Source organism: Lonchura striata, chromosome 12, assembly GCF_050655825.1.
Source record: "Lonchura striata isolate lonStrDom1 chromosome 12, ASM5065582v1, whole genome shotgun sequence".
NCBI classification, from domain to species: domain Eukaryota; kingdom Metazoa; phylum Chordata; class Aves; order Passeriformes; family Estrildidae; genus Lonchura; species Lonchura striata.
Genome location: NC_140714.1, coordinates 22,424,287 through 22,444,507, shown reverse-complemented (window position 1 = coordinate 22,444,507; position 20,221 = coordinate 22,424,287). Strand labels below are relative to the sequence as shown.

Here is a 20,221-nt window from a genome sequence, read left to right as displayed (position 1 = left end):
ACAGGCATAATTTTTGTTCTCACTTTTTTTTTTCCCTTATCACTTTGGTTTTCACTCTAAGAAAATTTTGTTGCTCTAAAGGATTTGTGTGTTTTTTCTCCTGATGGCGGGAGGGTAACAGGATGCCAGACTGTTCCAGATGAAGAGCTGTTAATTCACTTGGTGCCTGGGGGCTGTTTGCACTAGCTCAGTAGCTTGATACTTTTTACATACATTTTACAGCTTGATTTTTATTTTGGTGGAAGAATTCTCCTTGTGAACAAGAGACAAAAGAAGTGCTATAATGCAGTTTTCTTTTGGCATTGCAGGTGCAGCCTCTGCTCCCAGGATCAGTGACTGTCATGATTCATGACCTGTGTCTGGCTTTCCCTGCCCCAGCTGAAGCTGAAATTCATGTGTCTGATATCCAGGAATTGTACGTGCGAGTTGTTGACAAGGTCAGTGCCTTGGAAGCAGCATTAGGAGCTGATGCAGCCTGCCCTGAGTCCCTGTGCTGCTGGTCCTGAGCACAGAGATCACACATAGACAAGATGCTACAACAGAGAAACAGCTGCAACCTCCCTGTGTCTCTGTTTCTCCCTCCCAAATTTATCCCTTCAGGGTATAAGTGTCTCAGAGTATCAGGTATCTGTTCGTGTTCTGTGTGGCAGCAATCTCAGCTCTTGCATTTACACAGTAATATTAATCCATAATTTATATGGAGATGCTCATTTACATTTCCTCCTGTTTAAAGTGCATGTAAGCAATTCTTTTAGAAGTAGGTTTTGCCCCAAGGTCATTTTCCATATGTCAGGTTTTAAAACTGAACAGAAGAAAGTCCAGCTCATTGCTCTTGCCAGCTTGGGTGCACCTTAAACAAAATAAGTGTTGATATTTCTGGATGTTTTAATTATGCCCTTGCCAGCTGAAGGACCCGAGTTCATTCATTTCATCAGACACTAGCTCTAGCTGGCAGGGATTAATCTTTAAAATCAGTGCTAGTGTAACCTTGGGGCTCTATCTCCACTAGCCTACTACAAGTATAATACAAAATCAAGTGAAAATTTTTATGCTAATAAATAAGAGTGGTTTGAATGCAGAATGACTGGATATATCTATTTCAGGTGGAGATTGGAAAAACAGTTAAAGCTTATGTCAGAGTTCTGGATGACTCAAAGAAACCTTTTCTGGCAAAATACTTCCCTGTCATGGATCTCAGTCTCAAAGCAGCATCTCAGCTTGTCTCACTTGTGTAAGTTAATAGATTTTGAAATTAATCTGTGAACAAGAATTGGCAAAAAATGAATAAAGATATTAGGTTAAAGGCATGGTAATACACAACGGCTGAGAGTCTATTTATTTTCTTTTTGTGGAGCCTTAATTACCTGTTAAAAGGTAAAAGATTACTTGTGAGGGAAGTTGCCTGAACTAACAGCCTGAATGTTGCTGGCTGATGAACGAGATTTCGTTCCTCCAGTGTGATGACTGATGAAGCTTTGTGCATCTTGGAAGCAGTGACTTGGCAGAGAGTGTCAGGTGAAGAGGGCTGTGTGAAGGCACATCTGATGCTATCCAGCTCACTGTGTCTGTTACTTGTTTCATTTTCACTTCAAGTATCTAATGTTTCAATAAAGCACAGTTTGCCAAGAGCAATCATGTGTAAAAATGTGATAATTTCCTCAACTTTGCTTCAGACAGTCACTTAGCCTTGTGGTAAAACTGCTGGTCACTAAATGAGTCCTTTGCTTTGCTATTTGTAATTTACACAGTAATTTATTATCTCTTTAATGGATTTCTTTGCAGCCCCCTGAGGGAGGCTCCGGATGACCACACTGCTGCTTTCCTGGTGCGTGGGATGAGCATTGGGCAGACGAGTCTGATGGCAACTGTGGCTGACAGAAGAGGACAGAGAATCAACTCTGCTCCACAGCAGATTGAAGTCAGTAATTTCAGATAAGATACACGCATAAAGAAAGTCTGTGCTACAATGGAAGAGGAATACATACATTATGGTTACAGTATAGTAATCAATTTGCCATAAAATTCATTCTGTCTGGAAGCTGACCTAATGCCAGTCAGATTTCAGTGTTGTTTAACTCAGATAAGTTAAATTGCTGCATGCTCAGTTTACTGTGATTAAGCAACTAAAGACTCAGTTGTACACTTGTACTGTTTTGTGGTGTAATTTATCTGACTGAAGGATCCTGAACACAGGTATTCATATTTCTGGTTTTAGGTCTTTCCCCCATTTCGACTACTGCCAAGGAAAGTGACCCTAATTATTGGGGCCATGATTCAGGTGAGGCATCATCTTACATATTTTGTTTACTTTGTAATTTCTGTTGTAAAATGAATCTTCATAACTGGATTTTCAGCAGGAAATACTCAACTTGACATTTATCTGCATTCACACTGAATGGACTGACAGGCTTGTTGGAGAGGGACTTTGGGCAAGGGCCTGGAGTGACAGGATACCAGGAGTGGTTTCAACCCAGAGTAGGGCAGGGCCACATGGGATATTGGGCAGGAATTGTTCCCTGTGAGGGTGGGGAGGCCCTGGCACAGGTGCCCAGAGCAGCTGTGGCTGCCCCTGGATCCCTGGAAGTGTCCAAGGCCAGGTTGGACAGGGCTTGGAGCAGCCTGGGATTAGTGGAGGGTGTCCCTGCCCATGGAACAAGATGAGTTTTGAGGTCCTTCCCAACCCAGCCCATTATGTTTCTGTTATGAATACTCCAGTGAGCAAGTGCAATGTCATTCTTGAGCCAGCTTCTGTTCTGCTCTATTGCTGGATCAAAGGATTTGTATTTGCTTTTGTCAACTGAGTGTCAGCTTTTCTGGTGTTAAATACCAGCACAGCATGAGTAAATCTGTCAGCTCTATGAAATTAGGCATGGTGGGCTTGTTGTTGACACTGAAACACAGAGCAGAGCTCTACAGCAGGGTGCTGAGGAGAAGGGGAGGTAAAGTTTGCTGAAACTTTCTGGAGTGGAGGTGGCATCAACCTGTGCCACTCTGTGAGGCACAGGGTCCACTTCTGTGCTCAGCTCGTGCATTTCCCAGGCTGACATCCTGCTAGGACCTCGGGGAATAGTCCTGGAGCTGTCCTGGAAGGTGCAGGCAGCACTGAAGTCACTGTGGTGCTGAGCAGGGAGGGTGTGCGCTGTAGAGGTGACCAGAACTATCTGAAGGGTTCATTGGCTGTTCTGTGTGCTGTTCTGACAGATCAGTGCTGAAGGAGGCCCCCAGCCTCTCTCCAACATCATTTTCTCCATTGACAACGAGCACATTGCAGCAGTGAACAGCTCTGGGCTGGTCAGAGGAGTGGCCATTGGCAGCGGGGTGGTGACAGGAGTGCTGCAGGCTGTTGATGCAGAGACAGAGAAGCTTGTGGCAGTGTCCCAGGTAATGTTTGTGGTGCTGTTGGGGGCTGACAGGAGCTCTCTGACTTGTGGCTTTGGCTCTGAAAGGGGGCACAGAGTCTTTCTGCATGAGCAGTGTTACCTCGTGCACTTCTCTGGTTTCCTGAAGACGAAAACTCAGAGTTCCTTCTCCCTGGCACCTGAACTTACACAGGTATTAGCACAGGTAGTACTTTGAACAGGCAGGTAAATCTTGCTGTGCCTTAAATCAGTCTCACAGATAACCAGGGAGGCTTTATGACCAGTCTGGAGTGGTCAGAATTGGTTAGTGCATCTAGAAAAGCCCATCTAAAGAAGCCTTGGTTGTCTTGATCTGCATTCCCTCTTGGGTCAGGATGATCCAGAAGGCAGCTGTTGCTGAAAAAATTGTCTCCTAAGCTGCAGCAGTATAGAACACTGTCATCCCTTGCTGTGGTCTGAACCCATCTTTGAGGTGCAAGCAGTGAATCCCTGACATTCCCTCAGAATCTGTGTCCTTAGATTTTCCTGCAGCTGTGTGTGAGGGAGGTGGGCAGGCCTGCAAGGGAGCACAAGTCCCTGGGACTTCCATGAGACTCAGAGCAACAGAACTTGGGTCAGATCTTATGACTTCTTCCTTTGAGCTCAGGGCAGCACAGCTGCTGTGAACCACAAAGCTCTGCTGCTTGACAGGTACCAGAACAGTCCCAAGACACAAAGTAAATTTAAAAAAATCAAGAAATCTCTGCTTTTTAATGTATGGGCAGCAGTCTGCCCTAATGGTGTGACAGGAGGCAAAGTGAACTTGAAAGGTCAATCTGCTGCCCGGTGAGGTCCAGGTCTGACCTTTCCTCCCCAGTACACAGCAGGAATAAAATCTATCAGGAATGCCTGGATATATGAAGAGGAGATATCAGAGTCAAACGTCATCCTTTTATTCTCAGTTGTCCCATTTGGTGCTCTACAATCCTCTTTTCATTCCAGCTCCTCTTGTGTCTTCCTTTACCCCTGGGTTTCTTCATCCCTCTTCTGCTGGGGCCCCCTGTGATCTTGTCTGCTGCTGTCTCTCACCTCTCAGCTCCATCATTCATGTCATTAGTAATTTTGAGCAGATTTTTTTTCAATCTATGGGGAATTTTTAAATGTTTATAAATAAAAATATAATCCTTTTTAGTTTTTTACAGTCCTACTGAATTTGTCCATCTGTATTTCCTCTGACATCTCACAGAAATCACAGAGCAACAGTGATTAGATAATGATAAAATATTGGCTGCAGAGCCTGAAAGTGAAGTCTGGTTTCTGTTTGACAAGTGCTTACAGTGTCTTACCTTCCTTTTTCCCAGGACAAGGTGGAAGTTGAGGTGGTACAGCTGACAGCTGTGAGAATTCGGGCACCCATCACACGGATGAAAGCTGGTACTCAGGTGAGCTGGTTAGGGATTGGCTTTTGTCACCTTCACGTGTTGGAACTGTAGCTTGTGCTCATTGCTGTCACATCGCCTGGTGAAAGCACTGCAGTTCTGGGAGGAACCATTTTCTTCATGAGCGACCCCATCTCTTAATCAGAGGGGATTTAAATTCTCTTTGCTGTGGGCAGGTGTTTGGTTTGCATGCTGGCATTACCTAAGCAGGCTGGTTTCTCTCTTTCCAGATGCCAGTTTATGTCACGGGCATCACCAGCACTCAGACTCCGTTCTCCTTCGGCAGTGCTGTGCCGGGGTTAACGTTCCACTGGTCTGTCAGCAAGAGGGACACCCTGGAGGTCAGGACAAGGCACAGTGAGGTAAAGTGTGTGTGTGTGTGCAGTGCATGTGTGTGCAGATTGGGAAAAGGAAACGGCCACTTCAGGGCAATGCAGGGAATGTTGCTGCCTCCACTGCCTCAAAAGCCAGGATCAGTTGTCAGCACCTCGGTGCCAATGTCTGCGCTTTCCATGAATCAAACTTGAATCCCTTTCTCCTGTCCAAGGCTGCTGTTCAGCTTCCTGCAAACTACAACTTTGCAGTGGATGTTTATGGCAGAGTAAAGGGAAGAACAGGCCTCAAAGTTGTCGTGAAGGTTCTTGATGCTGCAGCCAACCAGTTCTACAACATGGCAAGAGAACTGTCAGATGAAATCCAGATTCAGGTGGGATAATTTTCTACACAGTTGTTCATGTTGAAGTATCTCCTTCAGAACTGGACTGAAGTCTGTATTTGAGATCAGGAATTTGAAATGCAGAATAGCTCCAGCTTTGGTTTATCTTTGAGTCCTTACTCTTGTTTGTATAATATTCCTCATTTGGGCTCATGCAGTTCAGGGGCTCGTGGGGTTAGGGGGAGTCTAAAGTAACTTGGGTGAATATGGTGTTCCCAACGTTCCCAACACCTTTCCCTTGAGAAATCCTCTGTTTTCATGCTGAAGAAAATTCTTGAATTTACTACAAACTACAAACCAGTTTACCCATAACCGTGGAAATAAATACTCTCAGAATAACTTGTAGAAGATACTCTACAAGATACTCTACAATGGCTCTCCCATTCTCAAATACTCATGTTCAGTTGTCTTGTTTTACCATATATATTATACAAGAGAAGAAAGAAAGTTACAGCTCTGTTTAGTTTTGTTTGTTGATTTATTTTGAAGATTAAATAAATAAATTAAATTACTGCCTGCACACAATGTGGGCCAAAATGCCTCTTACTTTCCAGGTGTTTGAAAAACTTCATCTAGTCACTCCAGAGGCAGAAGCAGAGCAGATCCTCATGTCACCAAATTCCTTTATTAAACTTGAGACCAACAGGTCAGTGCTCAGTTTCCATAGTGTGGCTTGTGTCAGCCCTGTATCCACAGTGTAGGACAGTTGTGTTTAAGGGAGCTGTTTCAGTCTCTCAGTAGCACTGTTCGTCCATTTCATACACAGCTTACCTGCTGGTTCATGGTATCTTACTGTTCTCTCAGGCTTTGTCAAATCTTCTATTAGATTGTAGCTGTAAAATTAATTCAATATTGGGAACTTTCAGATCCTTTTTTTAAAAGCAGCTGAGCCAGTTAAAGCAGTATCCTGCTGACTGCTTCCTGTAGAGGTTTTGATGGGTGATTGAGGCTTTGTGGAATATAATTCTGTGCATTTCGCACACAGAGGTTATGGCTGGATTTTCAGATTAAAATGTCATTCCCAAATGAGAAATTCTTTTTACATAATCTGTTTTCAAAGACTGACATTTTAGACTCATTCCAGGCATGAAATGTAGTTTTCCCAGCATAATAATGGTCAGATAGAGACAGTAGAACACACACTGAGGGCAAAGCTTTAGAGGTATTTGCATTTTAGGGGGAAGGAACCCTAAGTTTAATGGAATCACAGAATGGTTTGTATTGGAAGAGACCCTAAATATGGTTTTACACATTTAAAGGGTTCCTTACTTTCTGTTTTGCTTCAGGGACCAAGTTGCCTCCCTAAGTTATCGTGTCCTGGATGGACCAGACAAAGTCCCTGTAGTGAAAATTGATGAGAGAGGATTCCTCGTCTCTGGGTCTGTGATCGGATCCGCAACCATTGAAGTGATTTCACAAGAGTTGTTTGGCATCAACCAGACCATCATAGCTGCTGTTAAGGTACTGTCAGCTCCCTTCCTTTGCACTTTCCTCAAGTACATCTTCACTGCTCCAACAGGGATTGTTGGCTGCACTTCTTGAACTTCACTTCTGAAAAATGAGCAGTGTGGGAATTAACAGTTCTGAGCTTTGAACCGTGGGACACCAGGGAATGTAAGCCCATCAGCTCTGTTCAAAAAATCCTTGAGCCAAGAACTTTCTGCATCTGGCAGCATGAGCCTTGAGATATCCACTGCTCGCCTTCCTCCTATCCCTTTTTACTGTCAGCATCTTCCCTCTGTCCCAGCTAAAGGAGAAAAATGTACAATTGAGTGCTTTAAGTTATTTCTAAGTGTTTGCTGTTCCTGTAATCACTGTGAAGTGTCTTGGTGGATTTTTTATTTGAATTTTGGAATTTCCCAAATTCATCTCCAGCTCTGTTACTGATGACCTTGTTTCTTCCCTTTGGCAAGTGAAAAATGTCTGATGAGTTTGGGGTGGCTCAAACACCATTTAGTCAGCACGCAGTGGGACTGAAGTCAGATCCCTCTGTGTGAGTTTGTCCTGTACCCAAGATGGTGATACAGAGCTCTCTGTAGTAGGGCCCATCTCAGTTCAGCACCTTGTACAGCTCATTGATTTTCCTGTACTTACTACAACTGTAGTGCCTTTATGGAAATGATATTTTGAACCTCATGGGGTAACACAATGCATTTTATGGCTGAAGAGCTGAGAGAGCTTGAGAGGTTTTGCTGAAGGTTTTTGTCAGAAAACTTGTGACAGAGCTGGAGATGAGCTTGAATCTGTTGTGTCATTCTGAGGCAAAGCTCTCCTCCTTCACTTTGTCCTTCTTTCATAAGGTCTGGTGTTGTCTGTTTACAAGTGTACACAATTAAGAACCAAACTGCTGCAGCAGCATCACCTAACACTTAGACCTTGAGCTTGGCCAAAGAAGGGCTCTTACATAAGCCAGGGAGGGTGGGTGAAGGAGTGACAGTAAGCTTAGTGTGGGACCAAGCTCAGCACTTCCCTGGGCCTGCTGGACTCAGTATTTTATTTTATTTTTTTCTTGAATTAAAAAAAAAATACATCAAAACCTGAGATACTTTTAACAGTAAAAGGCTGTTTTCATCAATATTACATATAGTAGTTGTCCCTTGTGAGACAGTTGCTGAGATTTTAAAGTAAAGCAAGCTTGATAATCTGTCAGGGAAATGGGGTTTTTGTTGGCTTGTAACCACGGCTTGTTGGGCAGAGCTCTATGTGCAGGGAGATTTTAACTGATGAAAGCAGCCTGTGGCCACTTTTTTTTTTTTTTTTTTGGATTCACCAAAGATGTATTTTGCTTGAGGCCAAATTTGTCCTTTCCTTTTTAAGTTCTGACATGTACATTTTCAGATTGCAAAGTTTTACATTTTAGCTGAGCCTCTTAGGTCAGGAAAATACAGGGATTTTTCTACAAGATAAGCTTGAGGCCTTCTTTTAAAATAGTTTTTTCAATATAATTGGGGAGTTTTGCTTCCCTGTCTATTATTTCTTTTCTAACAGCTGTAATAAAATGAGAGATATAGTTATTTTTGTTGGGTAATTTTGCTTGTTAACCTAGGTAAGTTAATCAAGAATAGTAATATGCAATTGAAACACCAAAAGAACAGGTTGTCAAGTCTTTGTCTTCAGAAAACCTTTCTTGCCTGGAGTGTTACAGCAGAAACGTGGGGCTGTGCAGATATGGTTAATGGAGCAGACTCTCCTGAGGAGTTCAGAGCAGTTCCCAACTTCTGTCTTGGCTGAGGAGAGGCACTGAGGGAACCAAGCTGAGCCTCTGAGCCCTCAGGGTTTGTCAGCTTCCAGCTCTGCCTGGAACAGCTTGGCTTTCTCACCTGCTGCAGGGGAGCTGGGCAACAGTGACCATTCCATCCCCTTACTCACACATACATTGCGAGTTACCCTTCTAATACCTGGGCAATTAATTGCACCTTTTATTTCAGGAATTACTAGGAGAGAGGTCATGGGGCCACGTCTTCACTTGCATATCCAGGGAATCTTACCAGTTTGAATTGATAGGATAGTAATGTGTTCTCTGATGTCTGTGTGTGATGTATGTTTCTTCATGATTGTTTCTTGTTTCAGTTCCCAGCGGTACTAGAAAAAAGGGCTAAGAAATATCAGCTGTGAGGGTACAAAGCAGACAGAGCCAGGCTTTTCTCAGCCTGACAGGGCAGGGGGAACACAGAGGAAACACTGTCTGAACACGGGACAGCACTTTTTACTGGGGTGGCTGTTGAACACAGGCTTCAGGAGCTGTGGAGTCTCCATCCGAGGAGATGCTCGAGCTGCCTGAACATGGTCCTGCCCAGCTGGCCCTGGCTAACCCAGCTTGAGAGGGGCTGGACTAGGCAGTGTCATAGGCCCCTTTAACCTGGAATGGAGATACTTGCAACAACAGCTTCATGTGTTAGTCCTGGCATATGGCAAAATGCAGATGGCTCATAAAGGCAGCTCTGGATATTTACATAAAAAGAACTCTCTTCGATTCTTTTTACAGGGGCATCATAAAAAGCAGTTTAACTTTCCTTCTCCCTGCCGATGCTTTTCCAGGTCTGCCCCATCTCCTACCTCAGGATCTCCATGAGGCCGGTTCTGCTGACCCAGAGCAAAGAGGCACTGCAGGCCCTGCCCCTGGGTGTGACACTGACCTTTACAGTCCATTTCCAGGACAACTCTGGAGATACTTTCCATTCACACAATGCTGTGCTCAGCTTTGCCACCAACAGGTGGGTGTCTGTCACAGGTGGTGATTACACAGAGCAGGAAAAGGCCAGACATACATAAAACAAAAGTGGTTCCAGGGATACCAAGTGAACATACAGCTTGGGCTGAGAGTAGCAAAGCAAAGGTTTTGTCTCTGCAGCCTTCAGAGGCAGTGGCAGGAAGGAGAGTTGCAGGTAGCAATCAATATTCCCTAGCCATGGAAAGCTGCCCAGATAAGTGTGGTCCCAGTGGGGCCTGCAGGAGTGGTGCCGTGCTCTGGGTGACTCTGAATCATCCCCCTGCATGCAGCAGTGGCCCAGAGAAACAACTGATCCATCAGCATCTGCCTCTCCCAGTGCTGTGATCCACTGACTCACTGAGGGCTTACGTAAGGTGGGGAGCATTCTGGATCAGGGGCTGTCTCCTCAGATAGGCTTGTGCAACCTTCCCACAGCAGAGACAAGCCTCAAAAGGCTTTGGTCTCTGCCTCGCAGAATAAATGTTGTGAAGCAGCCTCCTGTGGTCTTCAGTAGAATACCACCAGTGCTGTTACTGAAACATGGTTTGTTTTCTGCAGAGCACCTTGCTGAATTTGGGTAGATATCAGAACTGGACATTATGTCTGGGAAGTTGCATTTTGGTGTTCAAATTTCTTGGCTTCCTAACTCCCTTGAGAAAAGGAAAAAGAGGCAAATTATGTCATTCAGAAGCTCTACAATTCTCACAATTAAGTAGTTTTCGTGCATAATTACGATCTCAGTATTTCCTCAGCATAGTGGTGAACTGAGAACTGTAATTTGCCTCAGTGACACCTGAATAATTTTTATCATTTCCTTACTTTGCTGGACTTCATCAGATGACTGTTCCTGAAAACAAGCAGTCAGGCAGCTGAAGAGTTTGATACCTCTCCTGTTGGAGAGACAATGCCATTCCCAAGCCTTCCCTCACGCAGCAGCACTTGTGTTTGTGTGCAGGGACGACTTTGTGCAGATCGCCAAGGGAGCCGCCAACAACACCTTTGTGATCAGGACTGTCAGCGTGGGGCTGACCCTGCTCAGGGTGTGGGATGCAGAGCACAGTGGCACTGCAGACTACATCCCACTGCCTGTGCAACATGCCATCTTCCCAGAGCTCCCAGACGTGGTGGTGGGGGATGTCCTGTGCCTGAGGACCTTGCTGACAGCCCCGGAAGGTGAGTGGCCTCCAGCTGTGTGGGTTAGCAGCTATTCCGTGGGACACCAGTCCCAGCAAAGCTAAATGCATGATTTGCCATGTTTGTTCAGAATCAAATGTCACTGTTCTTGTTAATGATTAAAATAGGCTTGATCAACTCCTCTAATTTTAATTGCACTATGCAATATGTCTCTTGTATTGAATTCCTGAGCATCACACTTCATATATTTCTATTCCATTAGCTGGAAAGGCTTGGTTCTGTGGGACTCCTGCAGAGTCAGGCCTGCCCTCACTCACAGTGTTTGATTGTTGGTATTAATGGGCTTGTGTCGGAATAACTGCTGGGCAGTGGCACTCTCAGACACCGGAGTGGTTCCTGGGCACTGGGGGAATGTGTGCCCTGCCTGGCAGTGGCCCTCTCAGACACCAGTGCCCAGGAGATGCTGCAGTTGGCAGCAGGGTGTGAGCAGTGCCCCTGTGATGTTTTCCAGGCCTGCCAGGCATGTGGAGCTCCTCCTCAAGTGCTCTTCTTCTCGTGGATTCCAAGACTGGCGTGGCCCTGGCAAGGGACTCTGGGGTGGTCACTGTATACTATGAGATCCCTGGGTTACTGAACACCTACAGAGAGGTGAGGCACTGTTCTGTTACTGCTGAGATTGGTTTGGACCTAACCAAACTGTATTCTGTGGATTTTTTTAAATTATAAATATTTAGAAATGTTCTTCTAGAAATGCAGATGGTTGGGAAGTGTTTGGTATGTGGCCAAAACATCATGTTTTTTTAAAATATCTTTTCTAAGGAGGAAAATGTAGCATAGCCATTTTGATTTTTCTTCTCTACTGTTCTTTGATTCTGTTGTTGGCTAAGTTGCTTCCAGGTGCTAACCAATTTTTGAGTATGGCTGCTATTATGAATGAAACTTCACTGCAGGATTAGATGCCAACAAGAAGTTGCTCAAGTGTTGTGCCATGCATCACTGATCAGCTTAAATTATTTTGTTTATCTCTATGCTGTCGTACTGTTGACACAATTCACTGCATCAGCCAGCATAAGCACTAGACATTCTTTTTAAATTAAATTTAGACATAAAGCCTTATGCATATTAACTTCTGGGGTTTGGGTAGGAAGACAAAATGTTTTTGCTAGCTTAAATTGCTTGGAAAGGCACTTTCTAATAATAGAGAAATCTGGGATTTCAAAGAAAAACATGGCTTTGTGGAGTCTTTTACAACTAATCCAGTCTGGTTTTGCCTTCATTTTTATTTGTTGAAACAGTTTTTGGTAACAATGTGTTTCATCCTGTTTTCAGATCTTGATTAATGCACCCCAGAGGACTACAGCAATGTATGTCAGTGGTGTGCAGGCAGGCTTGCAGGGAGTGGCAGCTTCAAAAGTCATAGTTTCAATTGGGGAAACAAACAAAAATTTGAAAGGTATGATTAAAAAATATTTATGCTGATGGTTTATTGTTTGTTTATTGATTCATGATGCTTTGGTTTGTGTTATGGGGTTTTTGTTAATTGTTTAAGGGTAACAAGATCCCCAGGAACCTCAAATGCCTTTGTAGAGTCCCGGGAGCTCTAGGAGCCATGGGATAGAATTTGGAAGGTGTTCTGGAGCACTATTAATATTTCACAAGTAACAAAATCAGTAGATTTCAGTAGAGGTACCATTTTTGATCATACGAACGACAGTTAATGGGCAATCACCTAATTGCTTTTATGTTTAATTGCAATTGCCTTCTTGGGGTTGTTACATTTTCTTACTTAGTTACCACGCTTAAATCTTTGACAGAGCTTATCACCAGTTAGAATCAATGCAAACATTAAGCATCATAGTGTGTTCTCTATTTAATGTGCTGTATTTTGTGTGGTTACGGATCCTTTTAGCTTCTAGCTTAACAAGCAGCACTTCTTCCAATAGTATTTTATTTTGCCATATGTAAGTTATTAGCCTACCAAAAAATCATTTCACCAGATACTAAAATCTAACTCAAGGCTCCCGGGATCATGTAAGTTATTCGAGAGACATGCGAGTAGAAGATTCTTTGCAGCTTATTCTTTCCTGTAAATAAATTATTCCTGTCAAGAAAACCCCACAACATATGAAGTTTTCATTGCTGTCTCTTTGGGATTAGACCCTGAGCAAAGGCAGCTGTCTGTGATTTCCAGTGATATTAAGACCCTCATAACCTTGTGAAACTATTTCAGAAGGTGGTAGAATAACTCAGTGCTACAAGCCATGATTTTACTTTTAATTAATTCAACTTAATCAGCTACAGTTTTATTTTGTATTTAATTAGAGATGAATTTTTTTCCTTCCCCCTAGGGGAGTGTTCACCTGCTCAGATTGAAGCCATTGCTGAGTTACAGCCCCAGTCCATTATCAGTTGTCATCTCGATTTCAACAGTGATGCCTTTGACTTCCCAGCACAGGATATTTTTGTGGCAGAACCTGGATTTGATGCAGTTTCAGGTAAGAGATGACAAGATTCCATGCTGCAGACAAACACAAGCTCTCTGGTCCAGCAGATTCCACAGAATCCCAGCACCATGGGTTGGGTTGGAGGGACCTCAAAGCCCACCCAGTGCCACCCCTGCCATGGCAGGGACACCTTCCACTGTCCCAGGCTGCTCCAGCCCTGTCCAGCCTGGCCTTGGGCACTGCCAGGGATCCAGGGGCAGCCACAGCTGCTCTGGGCACCTGTGCCAGGGCCTGCCCACCCTCCCAGGGAAGGATTTCTTCCTAACATCTAATATCAACCTCCTCTCTTTCCTTCTGAAGCCTCTGGGCTTTGCTGTGTAGGAGCTCAGGCCTCAGTGAGTTGCTCACGCGGACACTTCTTGTTTCAGTGGGTCAAGTCTACAAAATGTGTTAATATTTTGAAAGTGTAACTTGATTTAGAACAGCATGAAACCACCATGGGCCTTACTGAAAGAACATTAATTATCTGTTAGATTAATCCCTGCACCCATTGTGTAAACCCCTATTCTGCCCTGCATGTGCCTCTGTTACTTAGCTAGGGGAAGAAAATAAGGGGAAAATGCACCTGGCAAGTTTTCCTTGTTACTTATGCTTTTTATCTTCCATTCTCTAGGAAGTTTTTACTACCTTTACTGCTAATAACAGATTAATTGGTCCCATATGAGACTAGAAACATAGTGAATATATAACTTTTAAAGGAGCTTTTATAAATAAACTACATCTTCACAGATTGATGGTGATGGTGGGTGGCTAAAATTTTAACACTAGTTGAAAAGAATATGAAATAGGATTTTCAGTTTTGTTTTCAGTAAAGCTTTTCAGTATTAGTGTGTTATGTTCAAAGTGAAACTGAGTCTCCATTGCATATTAGAATAGAATGTGACTGGAAGTTACCAGCATAATGGTTTTTTTCATGATGTCCTGTTTGGGACAAGGAATAATTCTTTAGTTGTAGTACTTGGAATTGTGATGTTTGACTCCACAGACACACGGTCCCAGTCCATCTGTGCACTCCTCATCACTGCTGGCTGAGCTTTACCACCTTTGTTAGCTTTTCCCTGAAGAAGTCCCAGCAATCTTGCACGGAGAGAAACCCTCCAAGCTGTCTTGTTCCCGCAGGACACTACAGGTGCTCCATCAGGATGCACAGCCCCAGGGCCAAGCAGCTGAAGCAGCTGAGCAGGAGCCGGGCCGCGCTGTGGGTGACGGCGGCGGTGCGGGGCAGCGCCGGGGCCGGGCAGCAGCAGCAGGGCACCGAGGTGCCCTTCAGCCGCTGGTTCTACGCTGAGCAGGCCGAGATGCTGCTCAGCAACCAGGACGGCAGCTCCGTGCTGAGAATCTTTGGTGCCAGGGAAATCCTGGATAGCCTGGAGGTGAGTGCATTCCCAGGGAGTGTCTCAGCACAGCTGAGAGCATTCTGAGCTGTCACATGCAGCTTTCTAATGCGAGGCACTCCCTGCCATCTTCACCGTGTCAAGGTTTATTCCTGAGATGATTTGGAAATGCTCATCTTGGAATGATGATTATTCCTCAGTTTTTACTTTTCACTGGATCCCAGAATGCTTTGGGTTGGCAGGACCCTGAAGCTCATCCTGTTCCAATGCATTGCCATGGGATGCCACTCACTCACTGGGTTGCTCAAGGGCCCACCCAGCCTGGCCTCGGGTTTTGGGCTCGTGCAGGTGTGGCAGGCTCACCTGGGCATACAGCCTGGCATGTGTGAGCCAGCTCACGGGTCAGGAAGCCAAAACCTGCTTTACCCCTGTGGAGAAGTCTTGCCCAAGTAAGTGTGTGACTGACTGCCCATAGCTCACACAGCCCATTGAGGCTCTGTGGGTTTTGGCTGTGTGGGGTTAGCCCAGACCTGTGGACGGGGCAGGTGAGAGGCAATAGGCAGGGGGAAATGCTGCAGGTGTCACTGTAAGGGTGCACCTGACTCCTCTGGAGGGGTGAATTGCTCAGTGTTTCTGAGGAATCGCCCATTGCTGGCAGCTGGCCTGGAAGAGGGAGCTGTGCTGTGCCGTGCCAGCAGTCTGTTCCAGGTTGGATGTTCCCTGTGCAGGTGAAATGCGAGTCCCCAGCCGTGAAGGTGCTGGAGAAGGAGAAGTCCTATGGGCTGCCCAGTTACGTGGTGTACACTGTGAGCCTGGCTGATCCCAGAGTTCCCAGCCAGGGCTCCCTGTCCACCAGTGTGACTGTCTCCAGTCCCATGACAGACCAGTCCATCACCATCCCAGTGACAGTGATCTACCTGACTGACAGAACCACTGCACCCGTGAGATGTAAGTTTAGCTCTGCACTCCGTATGCCAGCAGAAACCTTTAATTTCTCTGATGTTTATGAGGTTAACTCTTAAAGCAGGTTGGAGAAGATGCTCCTTTTAACTCAATATTGCCTCCTCTTAATCAATTCTGCAGATGAAGCCACTCTCTTCCAGCAGTTTGTTGAGTCTTACCAGGTGATGATCTTCACGCTTTTTGCACTCATAGCAGGGACAGCTGTTATGATCATTGGTAAGAGAAGGAAAGATTGCACAAGAATTTTTTTCCATAGCTTCTTACAGTGCGTTAGCTGTAAGATAAAAAGGAATTATTGCCATGCAAAATTATTTTGGTTTGTTTTTCAATTGTCTTGCAGCCTACCATGCATTTTTCTCACCAAATGAACGGCACAATCAACCAGTATTCCACCCAAGGACAAGTCTTCAGCACACACCTAACAGTAAGCAGCTGTCACCCAGTTAGAAGGGAATTAATTGATTAGTCTGGCCATTGCTCTGGAATTGAATGTAGGAAGGTCTGTAATCAAGAGTGGCAATGAAAAATAATTCACATTCTTACAGATCTGTTGAAGTTACAGTGAGCTGCAGGCATGGTTGTACACACATTTGATGCTTCAGGTAAAATAAGGCAAATTCAAGTGAACGTCACTTGCTGAGGGGAAATGTACTGTGCTCCCCTCAGACTTAAGTCCTGAACGGGAAGACCCACAAACTCTGATACTTGCAGGGTACCTTTCCAAGAGGCACTGAGCTAAAGGGATGATTTCACTTGGAATGGATCATCAGGTTAATTGCCAGTGTCCAGCAGATGCTCAAGAGCTCCCACCATTCATTCCCACCATTGCTCCTTCTCCCACCATTCATTCCCAAGCCTGAGTATTGTCTTCTCCTTCCCCTGTTTCAGGTTCCATCGGGTCACCTGCACATTCCTTCAGCTCCCAGGCCTCCAGCAGGCAGAGCAGCCCCTCGGCCAGGCTCTGGAGCACGGGTTACGCCTCTCAGTAGGGGCAGCACGGCTTCTCCTCATATCAGATCAAAACAAATGTACAGCTCAGTGCCTTAACAAGCTCAGCAACTTCAGCAGATGGGATGTAATTCAGGTTTGCCCTGGACTATTACTAGGTCCTTAATTTATTTACTTTTTTTACTATTTAGGGCTCTGAGTTTATTTTTGTTTTTTATGTCAGTGCTTCAATTCTCAAAAGCTTGTTTTATCTGTTGTTTTTTGCTGCCTGCACAAAAAGCAATGTTTAGGCTAGTCTGGCTTTCTTGCATTCTTCAAGCAATTAGAAGTTATATCTAAGTTAGAGCAATAACAGTTTTTTACTTACTTTTTATAAAAATAAGATTTATTTCTAATTAACTTTTTTTAAAAAGGGGAAATTAGAAAAACAGGTGAAATATGAGCCAAAAATTTTGAAGGATTTTTTTGTTTTGAAGAACTGTTTTTTGTTTTGTGTTCCAAAAACTCAGGATTGTATTGCACTGATAAGTGTTCTTTGTTTAGCCTTTCACTGGGATTCACCAGCACAATATGCTGGTTTAGCCTGAGAAATGCTAGAACAACTGTGAATAATTTAGAAGTTTTTTTATAACAATGATTGGAAAAGGAATAAAAAATAATAAACTCAGAACTTAGTGTGAGTTGCTTTGGGTACAACTGCAGTATTCCTTGGTACTGTAAACACTTTTCTGAACTGGGACTGTGAAAGCATGTGCCTTCTAAGTGCACCCTTCTTCTGGTAGGAATCCTTTCTTTTGAGGATATAATCACATCCCAGTCACTTTTCTTTGTAAGCAGGGTTTTTCAACTATCAGATAAGGGTTTTGTTTACATATATCAGGCATCCCAGATTTAACTGTGAATAATATTCTGTCTGTCTGAACTTTGCTAAGGACCATAAGGAAAGTGAAATAACAAAATACTTTGTGTGCAGAACTATGCAGGCAAATAGATGAATGGAATGCAAACCCAGTGCATGGCGTGGAGTTTTGGTTTCACAAAGTGTTATAAACAAAAGGATTGTTACATGAAATTGTATTGAGTCTTGTTTAACTTACTGGCTAATTTTGGAGAAATTGTGCCTTAAATGCTAGTACTACATAAAAAAGGTCAGTTTGGCTGTAGATAATCAGTTGAATCTGTATTTAAGTTTTCAAGACTCCTTTATTTTGAATTTTCTTGTGGTATGGTTGTTCAGAGTCTAGCACTGGACTATATTATTTAAATCTGTATTATTATTTAATAAAGCTTTTAAAGATTCCATCATGTTGCTGTTGAAGAATTTTTTGCAGTTTGGCTGTTTAGAATTTAGCATTGGCTGTTGTTTGAACTTCACTTCCTACAGCCCCTCAGTGTTTGCAATCACAATTTTCCAATCTTAATTTTCTCTCTGTTGGCAATGTAATGTTTTTAAATATTTTGACAATTCTTCCACTAGTATTTGTTGTCAGAGATTTCTTCCAGTTTTCACAAAGCATCTTCAATTCCTGATGAAATCAGTGATGACTGTAGAAGCAGCTGCTCATTTTCTAGGTTTGTTCAAACTTCCCATTTTGTTCATTTGGGTTTTAAAAGAAAGATGTGATCTTTTTTCCACTTGAATCACTTGAATTCAGCAAGAAACCAGTGGGCTGTGAATATCTCAGTGCTCCTGTGATAAACTCTTCAGAAAAGATTAAAGGAGAGATTTTGCTCTCCTGTTGTTTCTCTTTCCCATTCAGCAATCTGGCACTGAATGTTCTGAAAAACAAACTGCTCCAAGTGGTGGGAGTACTTTGGCAAATTCTTGCTGTTTATTTCATTTCTTTAGGAAAAGTTGCAGTGTCTGTTAAGGAAAAAAAAGGTATGAAGTAGGGAGCTGGTATGGCTCAGGAGCCAACCTCCTGCAAGCAACAGCCAGGCTTTGGCTCGAGGAGCTCACCTCACCTGTGGGACCATTCCTGGGGCTGGGGGGATTTGGGGATATAAATTTTTCTCTGCAGGTTGCTGCCAATGTAAATATTTTTTTTTTATTATTTAATAAACTGAGATTTGCATTTAATGCTGATTTCCCTCCCCGTTCACTTACTGCTTGTTCCTGTTTTCTCCCTGAGAGGGAGAAGGGCTGCTGGCAGTGTGTCTGCTCCAAGGTCCAGCCCTTATCTGAGTTGAAACGTCTGAGCTGTGCCAGGCTGACTCCTGCATCCAGAAAATCCTTGCCTGCCCACAGCTGATCAACAGGTGTGTCCCAAGGAATTACTCAATTAGATTAAAGTCAGCAAGGCTGGGTTAATACTGGTCTTCAAGCCAATCTGCTCCCTAATCAAACATCCCAAACACAGCCCAATCTTTATTTCTCCATCTGCCCCCTTTCAAAAGCAAGGCAGATGCTGAATGAAACACGGCACACACCTTTCAGCAAAGAGCTCTTTCTGATGGGCAGCCAAGATTATGGTGTGCTGCTTCAGGGGAAGGTTTTCCTGGCAGCCTGTTAGCTGCCTTTAGCAGTTTATGTGAAGGATTAAAGTTGTCCAGGTGAGAGTCCAGCCTTGGCTAACCCCTGCCTTGGCCTGCAGATAAAGGCATTCTTGCCTTCTGTGTTTGGTGGTTGATTCTGGCACTCAGGAGTGCATGTCAGTTCGTTCGTGAACATCCTCTGGTGATTTCTTAGTAGAGGCTCCCCAAGAACCTTGAGGAGTTTCCCCATCCCAGTTTCCCCAGCTAGAGACACAGCTGTGTTAGGCTGTGTCTCCTCGCTGTGTCCCAGGGATTGCAGCAATCCTCCCCAAGGAACTTTCCTTGGAGCAGCCTTGGAGACAGATGGTGTTTGGGCAAGGTACATGCTCTCCAGTTAATTCCTCTTTTTTTTTTTTTTCTGGTAAGGCAACTAGAGGTATTGTTTGTGTATTTAGCTTTATGATTCTGTGTTAAGTTAGTGTAGTATTGGTGATTTGATTAAAACCATTCCTTTTCAGCTGTTTCTTTGTATCAATTTCAAGTTCAAGGTTATAGCTGGCCTTAAACTCCAGCCTGTGTTCTCCACACCAAAGCCCCTGTGCTCTCGTAGGAAAGGCATCAATTTCTAAGCTGTATAAAAAGGCATTTAGCATGTGATGACTCTCTGACATAAGGTCTTCGGGTGATACTAAATATTCTAATTTTTATTTATTTTATTGGCAACATTCAAAAACATCTGCTTTATTTTCAGTTTGAACAAAGCTGGGTTCACTTTTCATCTGTTGACTTCGATGAGACAACTTCTCCGTGTAAATTTGGCACACAGTTTCCCAGGACCTTCTCCTGAAGCTTGCAAAATTAAAACAAGAATGGGAAACTATTTTTTCTCCTTGATCCACACTTCTCACCACTGCACTGAGCTGTAGCTGTACCACCAGTGAGCTGCTGTGCACATCTTTCCTCACACCTCTTGCCCTCTCCATCTCCAGAGCAGTTTTTATCCCAGGTGCTGTGTTCACGTCTGCAGGTGGCCTCCTCCAGCGCTGTGTGTGTTAATAAATTATTTCCTGCCATTTCTACCACCTTCACCCCTCAGCACAGCCTGGTGGTGCTGTGCTGTGTGTGCTGCCTCCCTCCCAGTGCTTTGCCAGAATCCCCAGA

The 20,221-nt window shown here is 44.0% G+C and overlaps 1 protein-coding gene across 1 annotated transcript in view; it reads left to right on the top strand.

The window, feature by feature from the left end:
* Positions 1-17,887, top strand: part of NUP210 (nucleoporin 210) — a 47,523-nt gene extending 29,636 nt beyond the window's left edge. The window contains exons 21-40 of the mRNA XM_077786041.2: positions 309-437; positions 1,104-1,231; positions 1,783-1,918; positions 2,216-2,278; positions 3,202-3,381; positions 4,700-4,780; positions 5,008-5,139; positions 5,325-5,483; positions 6,047-6,138; positions 6,779-6,953; positions 9,531-9,706; positions 10,658-10,875; positions 11,348-11,484; positions 12,166-12,289; positions 13,185-13,331; positions 14,460-14,713; positions 15,403-15,622; positions 15,758-15,853; positions 15,978-16,061; positions 16,526-17,887. Coding sequence (XP_077642167.2) covers positions 309-437; positions 1,104-1,231; positions 1,783-1,918; positions 2,216-2,278; positions 3,202-3,381; positions 4,700-4,780; positions 5,008-5,139; positions 5,325-5,483; positions 6,047-6,138; positions 6,779-6,953; positions 9,531-9,706; positions 10,658-10,875; positions 11,348-11,484; positions 12,166-12,289; positions 13,185-13,331; positions 14,460-14,713; positions 15,403-15,622; positions 15,758-15,853; positions 15,978-16,061; positions 16,526-16,626 — 2,832 coding nt within the window. The 3' untranslated portion in view covers positions 16,627-17,887. The remainder of the gene's footprint in view (positions 1-308; positions 438-1,103; positions 1,232-1,782; positions 1,919-2,215; positions 2,279-3,201; positions 3,382-4,699; positions 4,781-5,007; positions 5,140-5,324; positions 5,484-6,046; positions 6,139-6,778; positions 6,954-9,530; positions 9,707-10,657; positions 10,876-11,347; positions 11,485-12,165; positions 12,290-13,184; positions 13,332-14,459; positions 14,714-15,402; positions 15,623-15,757; positions 15,854-15,977; positions 16,062-16,525) is intronic.
* The last annotated feature ends 2,334 nt before the right edge of the window (positions 17,888-20,221 follow it).